At 41.5% G+C, this 11,678-nt stretch overlaps 1 protein-coding gene across 3 annotated transcripts; it reads right to left on the reverse strand.

Moving 5' to 3' along the window:
* Nucleotides 1-1,650: 1,650 nt before the first annotated feature.
* LOC123826170 (zinc finger protein 501-like) lies at nucleotides 1,651-11,332 on the reverse strand. Of its 3 annotated transcripts, none has more exons than XM_045850135.1 (3): nucleotides 11,264-11,332; nucleotides 8,331-8,457; nucleotides 1,651-4,607 (listed from the first exon to the last, which is right to left on the reverse strand). In XM_045850135.1, exons 2-3 carry the CDS (start codon nucleotides 8,362-8,364, stop codon nucleotides 3,115-3,117), a joined length of 1,527 nt encoding a protein of 508 aa, XP_045706091.1. In that variant the 5' UTR covers nucleotides 8,365-8,457; nucleotides 11,264-11,332; the 3' UTR covers nucleotides 1,651-3,114. The 3 variants fall into 3 exon arrangements, with proteins under 3 accessions (XP_045706091.1, XP_045706082.1, XP_045706099.1); XM_045850126.1 differs by having other exon boundaries at nucleotides 11,128-11,324; XM_045850143.1 differs by lacking the exon at nucleotides 11,264-11,332 and adding an exon at nucleotides 11,128-11,234 and having other exon boundaries at nucleotides 8,331-8,416.
* Nucleotides 11,333-11,678: the final 346 nt, after the last annotated feature.

The following is an 11,678-nucleotide window of genomic DNA, read 5'->3' on the forward strand; positions in this document are numbered from 1 at the left end:
CTTCTCTGAAAAAGCCCATGAGCCATAACTCTGCTAACTGGGCAATTGAGACATTGATTCAGCCTAATTAGGTCAATTTGTCCCTGTCTGGAGCAATCAGGACTAAGAATTTCAGTTGTGACCAGAGTGTACTGGGCACTGTAGTGAGGGCTTCTGTTCAGGACTACGTTCCTACCCAGAGATCTCTGGTGCAGACACAGGGACATTGGAAAGGAGGATGTGGCTACTGAACATGGTCAGGGCTGCAGGTAATGGATGGTGAGCACCACTGTCTCCTCCAGCCAGTCCTGGACAGAGTACAGGATCAAGTGGGCACTGAGTTTTCTGTATGAAGACGTGAACTTTCCACCAAAGACAACAATACTATAGGTCTCCAGGATCACTTCTGAATATGTCCCAGGTATCACATCCAGCCATCCTCAATACTGCAGGGTGTATGTCAGTGGCATGTACCAAAAACACTTGACAGGTCAAACTGAGGCACCACATTCACCACAGTAGATAAAATCAAAGCCTGTCATGCGAAAGTTACCTTGCAGAAATGGTGAACATGCAGACAGACTCTGCCATGAATCATTGGGGACTCCTTACTGCCTAGCTGTATTAAACTTAAAAAGGAGGTAGACAAAATGCAGCTAAAGCTCAAAGTAGTTTCCCCAGGAGAAACCACTGGAACTGAGACATAGGGTTCCCATGAAGACTGTGAGGGAGATGTTAAGCATTCTAACCCATCAGAAAAATGTGGAAATTTCATTAAATTACAACACTGAAAACAGGAGCAACAGCTAAGTTTCCCATTTTCTTGGTCTTTACTATCCCCCTGCCCTGTGCTGAGGCCTTAATATGCCACAATAGGGAATGTCCCCAGCTCTGCAACCGCACTAAGGACTTTGAATCAAGCCTCTTGTGCCTGACTTCTGCATGTGACCTTGAAAAAGCCCTTTATGTTCCTGATATTTGACTTCCTGAGAAATACACTAACTGTTATGGACCTACTGATGGATGAACTAAAAAAATAAAAAATAAATAATCAAAAAGCAAATCCTGGAGTATCACCAGTAAGTGCTTACAGAATTTGGTTACCTCTATTGGCTCTCATCAGGGCCATGGTTAGTCCCTTCATTAATTTCTTATCAGTCAGTGAAGTGAGTTTTGGGGAGTTTTGTTGACACCCAGAGATGCCCATGTGGAGAATCCATACAGATACTTAGGAACCCTCAAGCCACCTCCTCCCTGTGGTAGAGGCTGCAGATATGGGAGATCTGTGAAGCCCCATTTATTTTTCCCAACAACTTGGGGCACAGGTTGCATGGGGTTTTGGCCTTTGGATGGTACCCAAAGTTGATAACTAAATGTAAGGCAGCTAGTTTTTGTACAAGCACCAAGACAGAGTGATCAAGGCTGCTCTTTACCACTATATTACAAGGGAACACAATGACCCCTACAGAGCATCACATTCCTATAATCAAAACAATAGCAAATAATCCAAGCTTTAGACCCACTTTGTGTGGCCCACGGTATGGGGGGGGTCTAATCACTGATCTCTTCTCTGTGGCTTCAGAGAGGGCTCAGGAAATACTTGTTCATCCTCATACCACCAGTTTCACCTCCAAGCCCAACAAACCCTAGATGACAGACCATAAAAATGGGTGAACACTAACAAGCAAGGCTTTTTTATTACTGTTTGCACTTACAAAAGTGATAAAGAGTGTTAGTAATGCCAGAATATTCCGCAAAGTATATGATATGTATTACTATGTTTTTACATCAAAATTCCTAATAATTAGGAATATTTTCCATTATTAAAAACAATTATTCCAACAATACAATTTTCTAGAAAGGGAAAGTTGCATGACATTGAAGGAGTGAAATGGTGACATTGTAACACATATCTTTATTGTTTTATATCCTGTTACAGGACTTAGCTGAAATTAACACAATAGGTAAATTATGTGAGCACACAATATACTAAAAACATATCAGTAGTGCATACACACCTACAAAAATGCTCGTTATAAATCCTCAGGGAAATGCAACTAAAACAACAGAGAGAGCATGATGAACATATAAAAAGAACTAGAACTGACAAATATAAAACACTCAAGATTTTGTTAGATGGGGAGAAACAACCCCCATACACTACAAGTAAGAATGTGTAAAGCCACAGCTGATTTAGTTTCTATTTTGTTAGGTTCTTCAGAAATTTAAACATTAAAATCTGAGACATGTCCACACTGTGAACATATAAAATTAAATTCTGAGGTTCCTCAGAAAGTTCTCTTCAGTGTTCCTGCACTGGAAAACAAATACATTTCCCAAAATATAACCATTTACACAGTGAGAACACTCCAACGTTCCAAGGGTATAAACTTATTGCTACACATCTTCCAACTTCACTTTACATGTGCAGCCTTTAACCAGTTTGAACTGTGATTAAAGTGATTATGACTCTAAGATAAAATATTTAAATTTGATGTGCCCATAAGGCCTATATCCTGTGTGACCTCTCTGATGATAAGTAAAAAAAAAAAAAAAAAAAAAGGGTAGAAAAAGCATTTCCAACATTCACTGTACTCATAAAGCTCTTCCCCAGAGTGGAATCTCTGAATAAAGGAGCTTGGTGTTATAAGAAAAAAATGTATCATATTGCATGTACATATAAAACCTTTCACCCTTGTGAACTCTCAAATATATAACAAAGTGACAAAAGATTTTCCAAAGTTACTTAACTTATAAAGACTCAGTCATTGTGAATTCTGGTGAAATGGAAATCATGGCCAATGTAAGATTCCCCATATTCACAAGCACTCAACAGGCATTTCTACAGTGTAAACTCACAATAATGGAAATTACTGATACAAGAAAAAGACTTCCCACAGTCACTGCACTCATAAGGCCTTTCTTTTGAGTGAACTATTCAATATTAATATGGGTGACTGCTATAGCTACAGGATATCCTACATTTGGAGCACTCATAAAGCCTCTCTCCTTTGTGAACTCTGATAATACCAGCAGAATTACTGGTGAAAGATTACAGAACTTCAATGCACTCAAAAAGCCTTTATCCAGTGCCAACACTTCAATGACAAAAGGCAGTTACTCATGTTTTCCACATTAACTGCACTCATAGGATTTTTCTCTAGAATGAACTCTGTAGTGCTGAATAAGAGTGGAACTCTGTTTAAAACACTTCTTACATTCACGGCACTCATAAGGTCTTTCTCCAGTGTGAACTCGCTGATGACAATGAAAACCATACTTACTGGAAAAAGATTTCCCACATTGACTGCACTCATAAGGCCTTTCTCCAGTGTGAACTCTGTGATGAAGATGGAGGGAAGAGCTACGGGTAAAGGATTTTCCACATTGACCACAGCCATAAGGCCTTTCTCCAGTGTGAACTCTATGATGAATACGAAGGTCCAATTTACGGATAAAAGATTTTCTGCATTGACTGCACTCATAAGGCCTTTCTCCAGTGTGAGCTCTCTTATGTTCAAGAAGGTCACAGCTGCGGGTAAAAGATTTACTACATTCATGGCACTTATATAGGCTTTCTCCAGTGTGAACTCTCTGATGAACACGTAGGGTAAAGTTTTGGGTAAAAGATTTCCCACATTCACCACATTCATAAGGTCTTTCTCCAGTGTGAATTCTGTGATGATACCTGAGGATACAGCTACGGGTAAAAGCCTTCCCACATTCACCACACTTATAAGGCCTTTCTCCAGTGTGAACTTTCTGATGACGACGGAGAACAGAGTGACTGATGAAAGATTTCCCACATTCACCACACTTATAAGGCCTTTCTCCAGTGTGAACTTTCTGATGACGACGGAGGGTAGAGGTCTGGGTAAAAGACTTGCCACATTTACTACACTCATGAGGCCTTTCTCCAGTGTGAACTCTGTGATGATATAAGAGGCCACTGCGACTGGCAAAAGATTTCCCACATACATCACATTTGTAAGACCTTTCTCCAGTGTGAACTCTCTGATGAACATGGAGGGCAGAAATTCTGGTAAAAGACTTGCCACATTCACAACACAAAATACACTGTCTTCCAGTAAGGAAGCTCTGGTCCTCAATGAGTGTGTCATCACAGCCAATGGCTTTCTTGCATTCTCTTGGGGTGTAATACTTTGTAGTTTGAAAAGTCATTCCAGGCTTAGAGTTTTCCTTTTCCTTGTGCACGGTGTAAGCAGACTGATGCTCACAATATCTGGAGCTGATGAGGAAGTATTTTCCAACCTGACTAGAGGTACAAGGATCCCAAGACACATGGAAATTGCAGTTCTTTGCAACTGAGACCCTGTCCACACTGCTTATGAAACCATTCTTTGTCGTGTCCTGTTCCTGGTGCTGGTGATGCTGTGCACTGAAATAAAATGGTTTTGCACATGCCCCACACTTTAGCAGTGTTGGGCCCTGTGGGGTTCCCTGCTGGTCAACCAAGAGGAAAATGTCTCTCAAGACACATCCACAACTTTCACATGGGTGGCTCTTCTGGAAAGACAGTGCTGACTTCAGATTCATAGCCTTTGAGATTCTTATAGTAATATTCTGTTCAGTGGGTGCCACCACATGCTCTGCTGCACAGCAACAACCTGAAGAAAAACAAATGCTAGTGAAGTTCATACTGACCCACAGGGAGAGGGTTTTCTCATCACTAATTTGCATCTGTAACATCTGGCATGATTCTATGGGATGATTTCCAAGACAAAGGAGAGACTCAAAAAAAGTACCTCCTATCTATAATAATGGGCAACTCATTAATTAAAGGGTACTAAGATGGGACAGGACCCAAAGAAGAGATGCTGGCTCTATAAGTTATTCCTCTGTTAGGGGATACCTGCAAAACCCCCTGTGCTTGTCTTGTAACGCTATGTGGAGGATATGAATGTTCCCGAAACAATATTCAGGAAACAAGAATGAAAATCAACAACAGTAGAGCAGATGCTGTGCTAAGTTTCTATAGAAATACATGGACACTTCAAGGGGCACATGCATTGATCAAAAATGGCAGGGGGAGGGGCACACGAAAAAGACTCCTCAAAGAAATGGTTATGGTGTAGAAGTTAGAGAGGCAGAGATTATCCAAGGCTAGAAACCAGGAAACAAATGGAAACTATTCAAAGACATAAACTGGTAATGTAACAAAAATGAGAAAGGACAAGCTGATTAAGGTGTGGCCATTCACAATTGTGACTAAATACAGTTAAAGAGAACAGGGTGCTCATTATGTGTTAACAAAGCCTTGGAATAAAATTCTTCCCTACGACCAGACCTCCCATGAGCCCAATCTGTCATGGCTGGACTATTATCCTTCTCGTGATACACAAAGGATTCTTCCAGTTTCCAACTCTTTAAGCAAGTATGTGAAATATAGATGATGCAACTCCAAAGAAAGCAGAAGAAGTGGATAATCAACACAATCTTAGAATAACATTGTACCAAAAAAAAAAAAGAAAGAAAAAGATTTGTGTGACCACATCAAGATGGCAGAATAAAAAAATAAAAGTATTCAACCCCCTTCAAGAATCATGGATAATTATCCATGATAAACACCACCCCTTTATGAAAGGGAAGAACCTTAAGAGATCAGTTACTTCAAAGAGGTACTATGTGGATGATAATACAATGAGCTACACAAAACAAAAGCATAAAGAGTGGCTCAGCAAACAGGGTTAGATTGAAAATACAAGGGTAAGAACTTCTGGGAAACACTGAGTTTGTGCTACCATTGACTCTCATATCATGTTTTGTGCCACCAAAGCCTCCAAGAGATCACTAAGCATTTGGAAAACTGAAGCCCTGGCCACTGAGGATCCCTTCAATCTCTGCAGCACTGACCTTGATCATAGGGTAGCAAGAAGAAGGGGAAGGGAAGTTTCTCATGAGCCCAAAACACAACACACCACCTAACAAGCACCCCTGTGTGCATATGTAGATAAAATGACAGCTATAAACAGAATTGGTTCATAAAGTGCAAAAAAGCAACTGCTTCATCAAATATCAGACATCAACAGTAAGACAAAGGAGAATATTAAAAAAATCACAAAAGGAACATCACAACATTAAAGTAAATTAAGCCAAAATATGGAAGTATATGAATTCCTGAATAATTAAAAAATTATTTCTGAAAAATTCATTGAGTTATAAGCAAATACATATGGAACTCAAAATAATGAACAAACGAATATGGGAACAAAACATGGGGATCAGAGAAACAGAAATTATAAAAAAAGAATGAAACAAATTTGAAGTTGAAGAATACAATAAATAAAATGAAAAATGCAAAAGACTCATAAGAAGGCAACAACAGGAGTAAAATGAATACATCACCTCAGAGGCAGGTGATTTAAAATGTTCTGTGTAAGAAAAAAATGTGAGGACACCCTACATCAATTTAGGAACACCATAGAGATAACCAATATTTGTATTATGGGAGCCCCAGAGGAGGGGAAAAAGAGAGAAAATATGAGATAGATAATTGGGAGGGGAAGAAGCGTAAAATATTTATTTTTAAAAATGAGCTAAAAATTGACTTCAAAATATGAAAGAGAAATGTGAGTAGCCATGTTCAACATCCTCCCAGGTCTCTGTACACATTCAATGGAAAAAGGATATCAGCATGACATATTATAATAAAAGGGTCAAAAAGCAAAAGCAAAAAAAATATTTGAAATACCAAAGACAACAGAAATGCCTCATGAAAGGACAATACTCCCATAAGCTAGCAATAGATTTCTCTGAAGAAACCTTGCAGACTTGGAGAATGTCCAATGATATATTCAAAACACTACAAGAAAATATCTGCAAAACAATACTTTATCCCAAAACCTCCTCCTCAGAAATAACAAGAAAAACACTTTCTCAGAAACACAAAAGGTGAAGAAGTTCATTTCCACTCATTGTGTTTACTAGAAATGTAAAAAAAAAAAAAAAAAAAAATCTTTGAGCTGAAATAAAGGCATACTACATTGAAACAGGAAACTGTGGGAAAGTGTAAAACTCTGTGCTAATACTAAATGTTAATACAGTTAATATTAATACAATATTAAAACATTTCATCTGTGGAGTCTACTTTAACTCTATTTTATGAGATAAAACTAAAGTATGTTAAGAATAACAATGGTGCATATTTGTGAATAGATACAAAATATAGAACAATGTGAACTGTGACAATAATATAAAGGGCTGGTGTGGCAGAGTCACAGGGTTGAATTTTTGCATGCAGTGAAGCTGTTTTCAGGTTACAATGAACTGTTACGAGTTTTATGTAAGTCTAATAAAAACCAAACCACAAGCATACTACTGTGTTATGGATGCACAAGACAGAAAGGAATCAAATCAAATCACACACACACACACACACACACACACACACACACACGACAGCAAGATAGGAAGACAAAAAAGGAACTATAAGAGGCAGAAAACATGACAAGATTTCAATAGTATTCTTCAAGAAATTCTCCAATCAGAGATATGAGTGGGTGAAGGTCTAAAAAACATAAGACATAAAAACATTTCAGATCATGTGTCTTGGCTACTGTCTTCAGTTTGGTTTAAATAAACAGTAATAAAAAATTCTCATGATTGGTGAAAAATGTTGAAGGGGTTAAAAAGTACAAACTGGCAGTTACAGAATACCCACAGAGATGTAAGTACAGCCTAGGAGACAGAATAAATAACATTCTACTGATTATGTATGGTGTCAGATGTGTGTGAGATTTATGGACATGATCATTTAGTAAGTTATACAATGCCTAATCATGAAATCAATTTTTGAAGATATAAAAAATACTTTTTCTCACTAATCAATGTAAAATATATTAGGCTTGTGGCAATACCACTGAGGTCAAATTCTTCCCTGTGACAGTTCAGTACAGCAGGTATTGGGGCAGTAGGAAGAGCAGCGGACAATGAAAATACTTCCGCCCTGCCAAGTCCAGGATCTATCCAGAAAAACAGGGAAGCATATATTCTCTACAGTTCACATGGGAGGACAGAGCAACCCCTCTGGAATGAAGGACACTAGAGAAATGAAAAGCCCAGGCTAGGTCACTGGTGAGAGACAGGGTCTTTTTTTTTAAACTGTGAATGAGTTTATTAAAATCTGGGGCAATCAACCATAAAAAAATGGACCCCTGCAGGCATGATGAGGGGCAACCTGAGACCAGTTGCTCCTGCCCATCTCTCCCTGGGAACAAGTCTGGTCAGAACCCTTTAGAGCTTAGGATAAAAGAAGCAAACTGGACCCCTGAGGAAAAGCGGGACACAGTCAATTCAAAGATGAGTGTACACAGGGAGAGTCAGTGTCTTACCCAGAGATGATATAAGAGCATAGTTCTCCAGCATGACATTAAGGTACAGGTGTCTCTGGGTCTCATCAAGGAGGAGCCATTCTGTCCTGGAGAGATACACAGCAACATCCTCAAAGGTCACTAGAACCTGTCAGAATTAATACAAATGAATCTGGAACAGTCTGTCTGACCCCCCATACCTTACTTATCCCCAGGACAAACCCTTCCAGGTCCCCTCATTCTGAGAAGACACCAGAACTTGGTGCCAGAGCTGCTTATTGTCTCATCATAGTCTCATTCATTACTAATATTACCCTCAGCAAAGACAGGTAGGATCAGAGGAAGTAGGGCAGATGAATGCCATCTAAACTCAGGGCCATGCTTGCAGGGCCCCATTCTTCCTACTAAACAATTCCACTGACTTTCCCAGATCATGCCTCCAAAACACAGCCATATGTGGGCTCAGGCTTCACCCTTAAATCCAAACACCAAGAACCCAGGGCCACCAGCTCATACTTCCTCTAGTTGTGCATACACTGTGTGATCTCTACCTGTTTCAGTTGCACACCCCAGATTCACTCCCTCAGCTCTGCCCCCTTCACCCTCATGCACAAGAGAGCCACAACTTTGGCATGACCCCATCCCCCACCTTTCCACAGATTTACAGACCAATGTGTTAACTTCTCACAAGATGTTTCCATTTCCTGCTATTTGTAACTTATGAGCAAAAAGATCCTTCTGATATTGCCAAAGAGACGTAATCTACCACCATCTTCCACTGCCCAGTGGATGGAGCTTCTACTGCTTCAGCTGCTAGGACTAAAAACGCTGGGGTAATTTTCAACCATTTCCTTTCTTCCTGCAGCTGCAAAACTTAAAGCTATACTTGCATTTCTTAAAAAAAAAAAAATGTAATGCGGAGCAAGTGCATGGAGGTGGAAGAAGGCACGAGGAAGATAACAGGTAATGGGGAAAAAATAGAATAAAATAAAATAAAATAAAGGACCAAGAATCCAACCTTTTCTCTCACCTCTGAGGCCCAACCCAGGTCCATGAGCTCTCCTCTAGAGAACTCACCTGGTCCAGGGCTCCCTGCCTCCTTCATTAACTCCCATAATCTGTTCTCCGCTATACAGCCAGATGAAGCCTGTTACCCCTAGGAGAGACCATCTTCTCTTACGCAAATGCATCATCATCACCCTAAAACATACCCAAATTGTCATTGGGCCACTTTACATGTCTGATCCTTGACCCTCCTGCATCTTATTTATAACACACAAAAAAAGGAGACTTGAGGTACCTATTCCCAGCTCTGTGGCATCTCCAACTATTATTAAGTGCAGATGTCCCTTCCAGATAACCTGTCTTCAATGCTTACACGGGCTGTGTATGTGGACCAAAAACAAAAAAGAGCAGGGGGCACATACTAATGATCAGCTTAGGGGACTCCTCCCAGATGGCTTTACAAACTGAGAGACTGAAAATACCCCTATATAGGGTGTGAAATTAAAGCTTTTTAATCAAAAGCCAGTCATAGCAAGCAGTCATGTCCTGAACCTCTATCTTCCATGAAGAAAATCAATTTTTACCTTGAGCCCACCTTAGTATTCTGGCACCTTTGTTAACATATCTTTGGAATGTCAGGATAATTTACTTTTTTCTTACCCCTCAGGGCACAAAAGCAGCAACATAGCAGGGACCAAAACACTGCTCCTGGTTATTGTGTTAATTCATTGAATATTCACACTATCTTATACCCAGTAATGTAAAACAACTGTGTGTGCATTCATCTTTCCCTTTTATTTAACATCAGGGATTTTCCTGCTTTGTTTTCTCCTACCTCCCTAATCCATCACCAATGGATTTCAAGTTCTCGACGTATACATCTACCTTTTTTATACTGATATATAAAATAAGGGGTAAAACTGTCATTTTCCAAAGCATTTTCACACTGTTGTCATTTTGTTTCCTGGAAATGGTCATTAGTTTGGCTCAAATAAACATTTAAAAATGTCTCTATAGTTTGAATATTTCTTATGCTGACACCAGAAATGGGAACACCTTGATATTTCCTGAGACCTGCACTCAGAATTGGGGTATCCCCAGGGTCTGCTCATTTGAAAGTTGGAACATTACCAAGTGAAGTGTCTTTAGACACTATACAGTAATGTCACCACCAGGTAGGGACTTGGACACCCTATACTTCCTTGTCTAGTTTGATAATGCTTGTCAACTTCAGAACCTGTGGGAAGAAGCAAGCAACCACCCTCAGCTCCAGGTAAGCAGGTCTCTGCTGTATCTCAGGCCAGCCGTGGAGTTTGGAGACCTCCGGCCAAGTGTCTCTTCAGTGGGGCCTCTTACCAGCTCTGTGACTTTGGACAAGGGCTCCTCTTCCTGTGCCTCACTGTCCTCATCACCCCACTCCAGCCGGTTTTCTACCTCAGAAGGCTTTCAAAACCATGACACAGCCTGTGTCTCCCTCGGTTCACGACCATCCCGAACTCCCACTACCATTACAATGAAGATGCAACACCTCTGCCTCCCAGTCAGGACATGATTACGCCTCAGACTATTGAAGCCAAATGTAAGGCCGAGGCCACGTGTGCGGGTTTGTCCGGGTCAAAGCCACCGGCACGTGTTTGGATGGCGGCAACTCGGCCGGTCGCCCTCGCCCACCCTGTGACACTGTGGGTCACCCACAAGCAACTACAATCCCGGACGCCGGGGCCGGGGCCGCAGGACTTGACGGGCTACCCGCTCGCGGGCTGCAGGGCTCGGTGGGCCGAAGGTGGAGGAGGGCCAGGGGTCGCGCACTCACCTCGCCCCGAAGCCTCAGCGCGGTCGCCGCCATCGGACTCCGGGGCAGGAGATGGGTGGGAGCGGCGGGCGAGGAGGGTGTCCCTGGTACTGGGGTTACCATCCCGACCCTGACGCCGGGCACCCGGGCAGCGTACTTGGCCTCACAGCTTCTGCGCGGAGCAGCACACAAGCACTTTCTCTTTTCAATTCAGTGACCACGAGATGCTGACGCGGTAGTAAGGAAACTGAGAGAAGAGGAAATGCCTTCCAGGAGACCCACGGAAGTCCCGCCCTAGAGTAGGGCCCTAACGGAAATGCCTTTTCTGAGTCTTTCTTGACTCAGCCTGGTGATGTTCCACGCCTGACTTCTGGGTAATGTAGGTTGTACACTCCAAAGCTGAGATCCTGTATTTCCCCAGCTGACTTCAGGAGTGGATTTGCGGATTAACAGCCCAAGAATACCCTGAGAATACTCAGTGTGTTCTGTCGCGCCCTATCGTCTGTCATTCCTTGGGCGAGGAAGTCCTGCTGTGTCTGCTAGGCCTTTGATTCAGAGCATGGGGCCAGTGC

Source organism: Phyllostomus hastatus, unplaced genomic scaffold (assembly GCF_019186645.2).
Source record: "Phyllostomus hastatus isolate PE091 unplaced genomic scaffold, TTU_PhHast_1.1 phas_contig_133, whole genome shotgun sequence".
In the NCBI taxonomy this organism is placed as follows: Eukaryota; Metazoa; Chordata; class Mammalia; order Chiroptera; family Phyllostomidae; genus Phyllostomus; species Phyllostomus hastatus.

Bases quoted from the DNA above. Each gene is read 5' to 3' on its own strand.
- LOC123826170 (XM_045850126.1), bottom strand. From the start codon at position 11,229: ATGGTAACCCCAGTACCAGGGACACCCTCCTCGCCCGCCGCTCCCACC. The intron at 8,458-11,127 runs GTGAGTGCGCGA...TAATTCTGACAG, and splicing joins CGCTGAGGCTTCGGGGCGAG to GTTCTAGTGACCTTTGAGGA. The intron at 4,608-8,330 runs GTAAGACACTGA...GTTTTTCTTCAG, and splicing joins TGCTCTTATATCATCTCTGG to GTTGTTGCTGTGCAGCAGAG.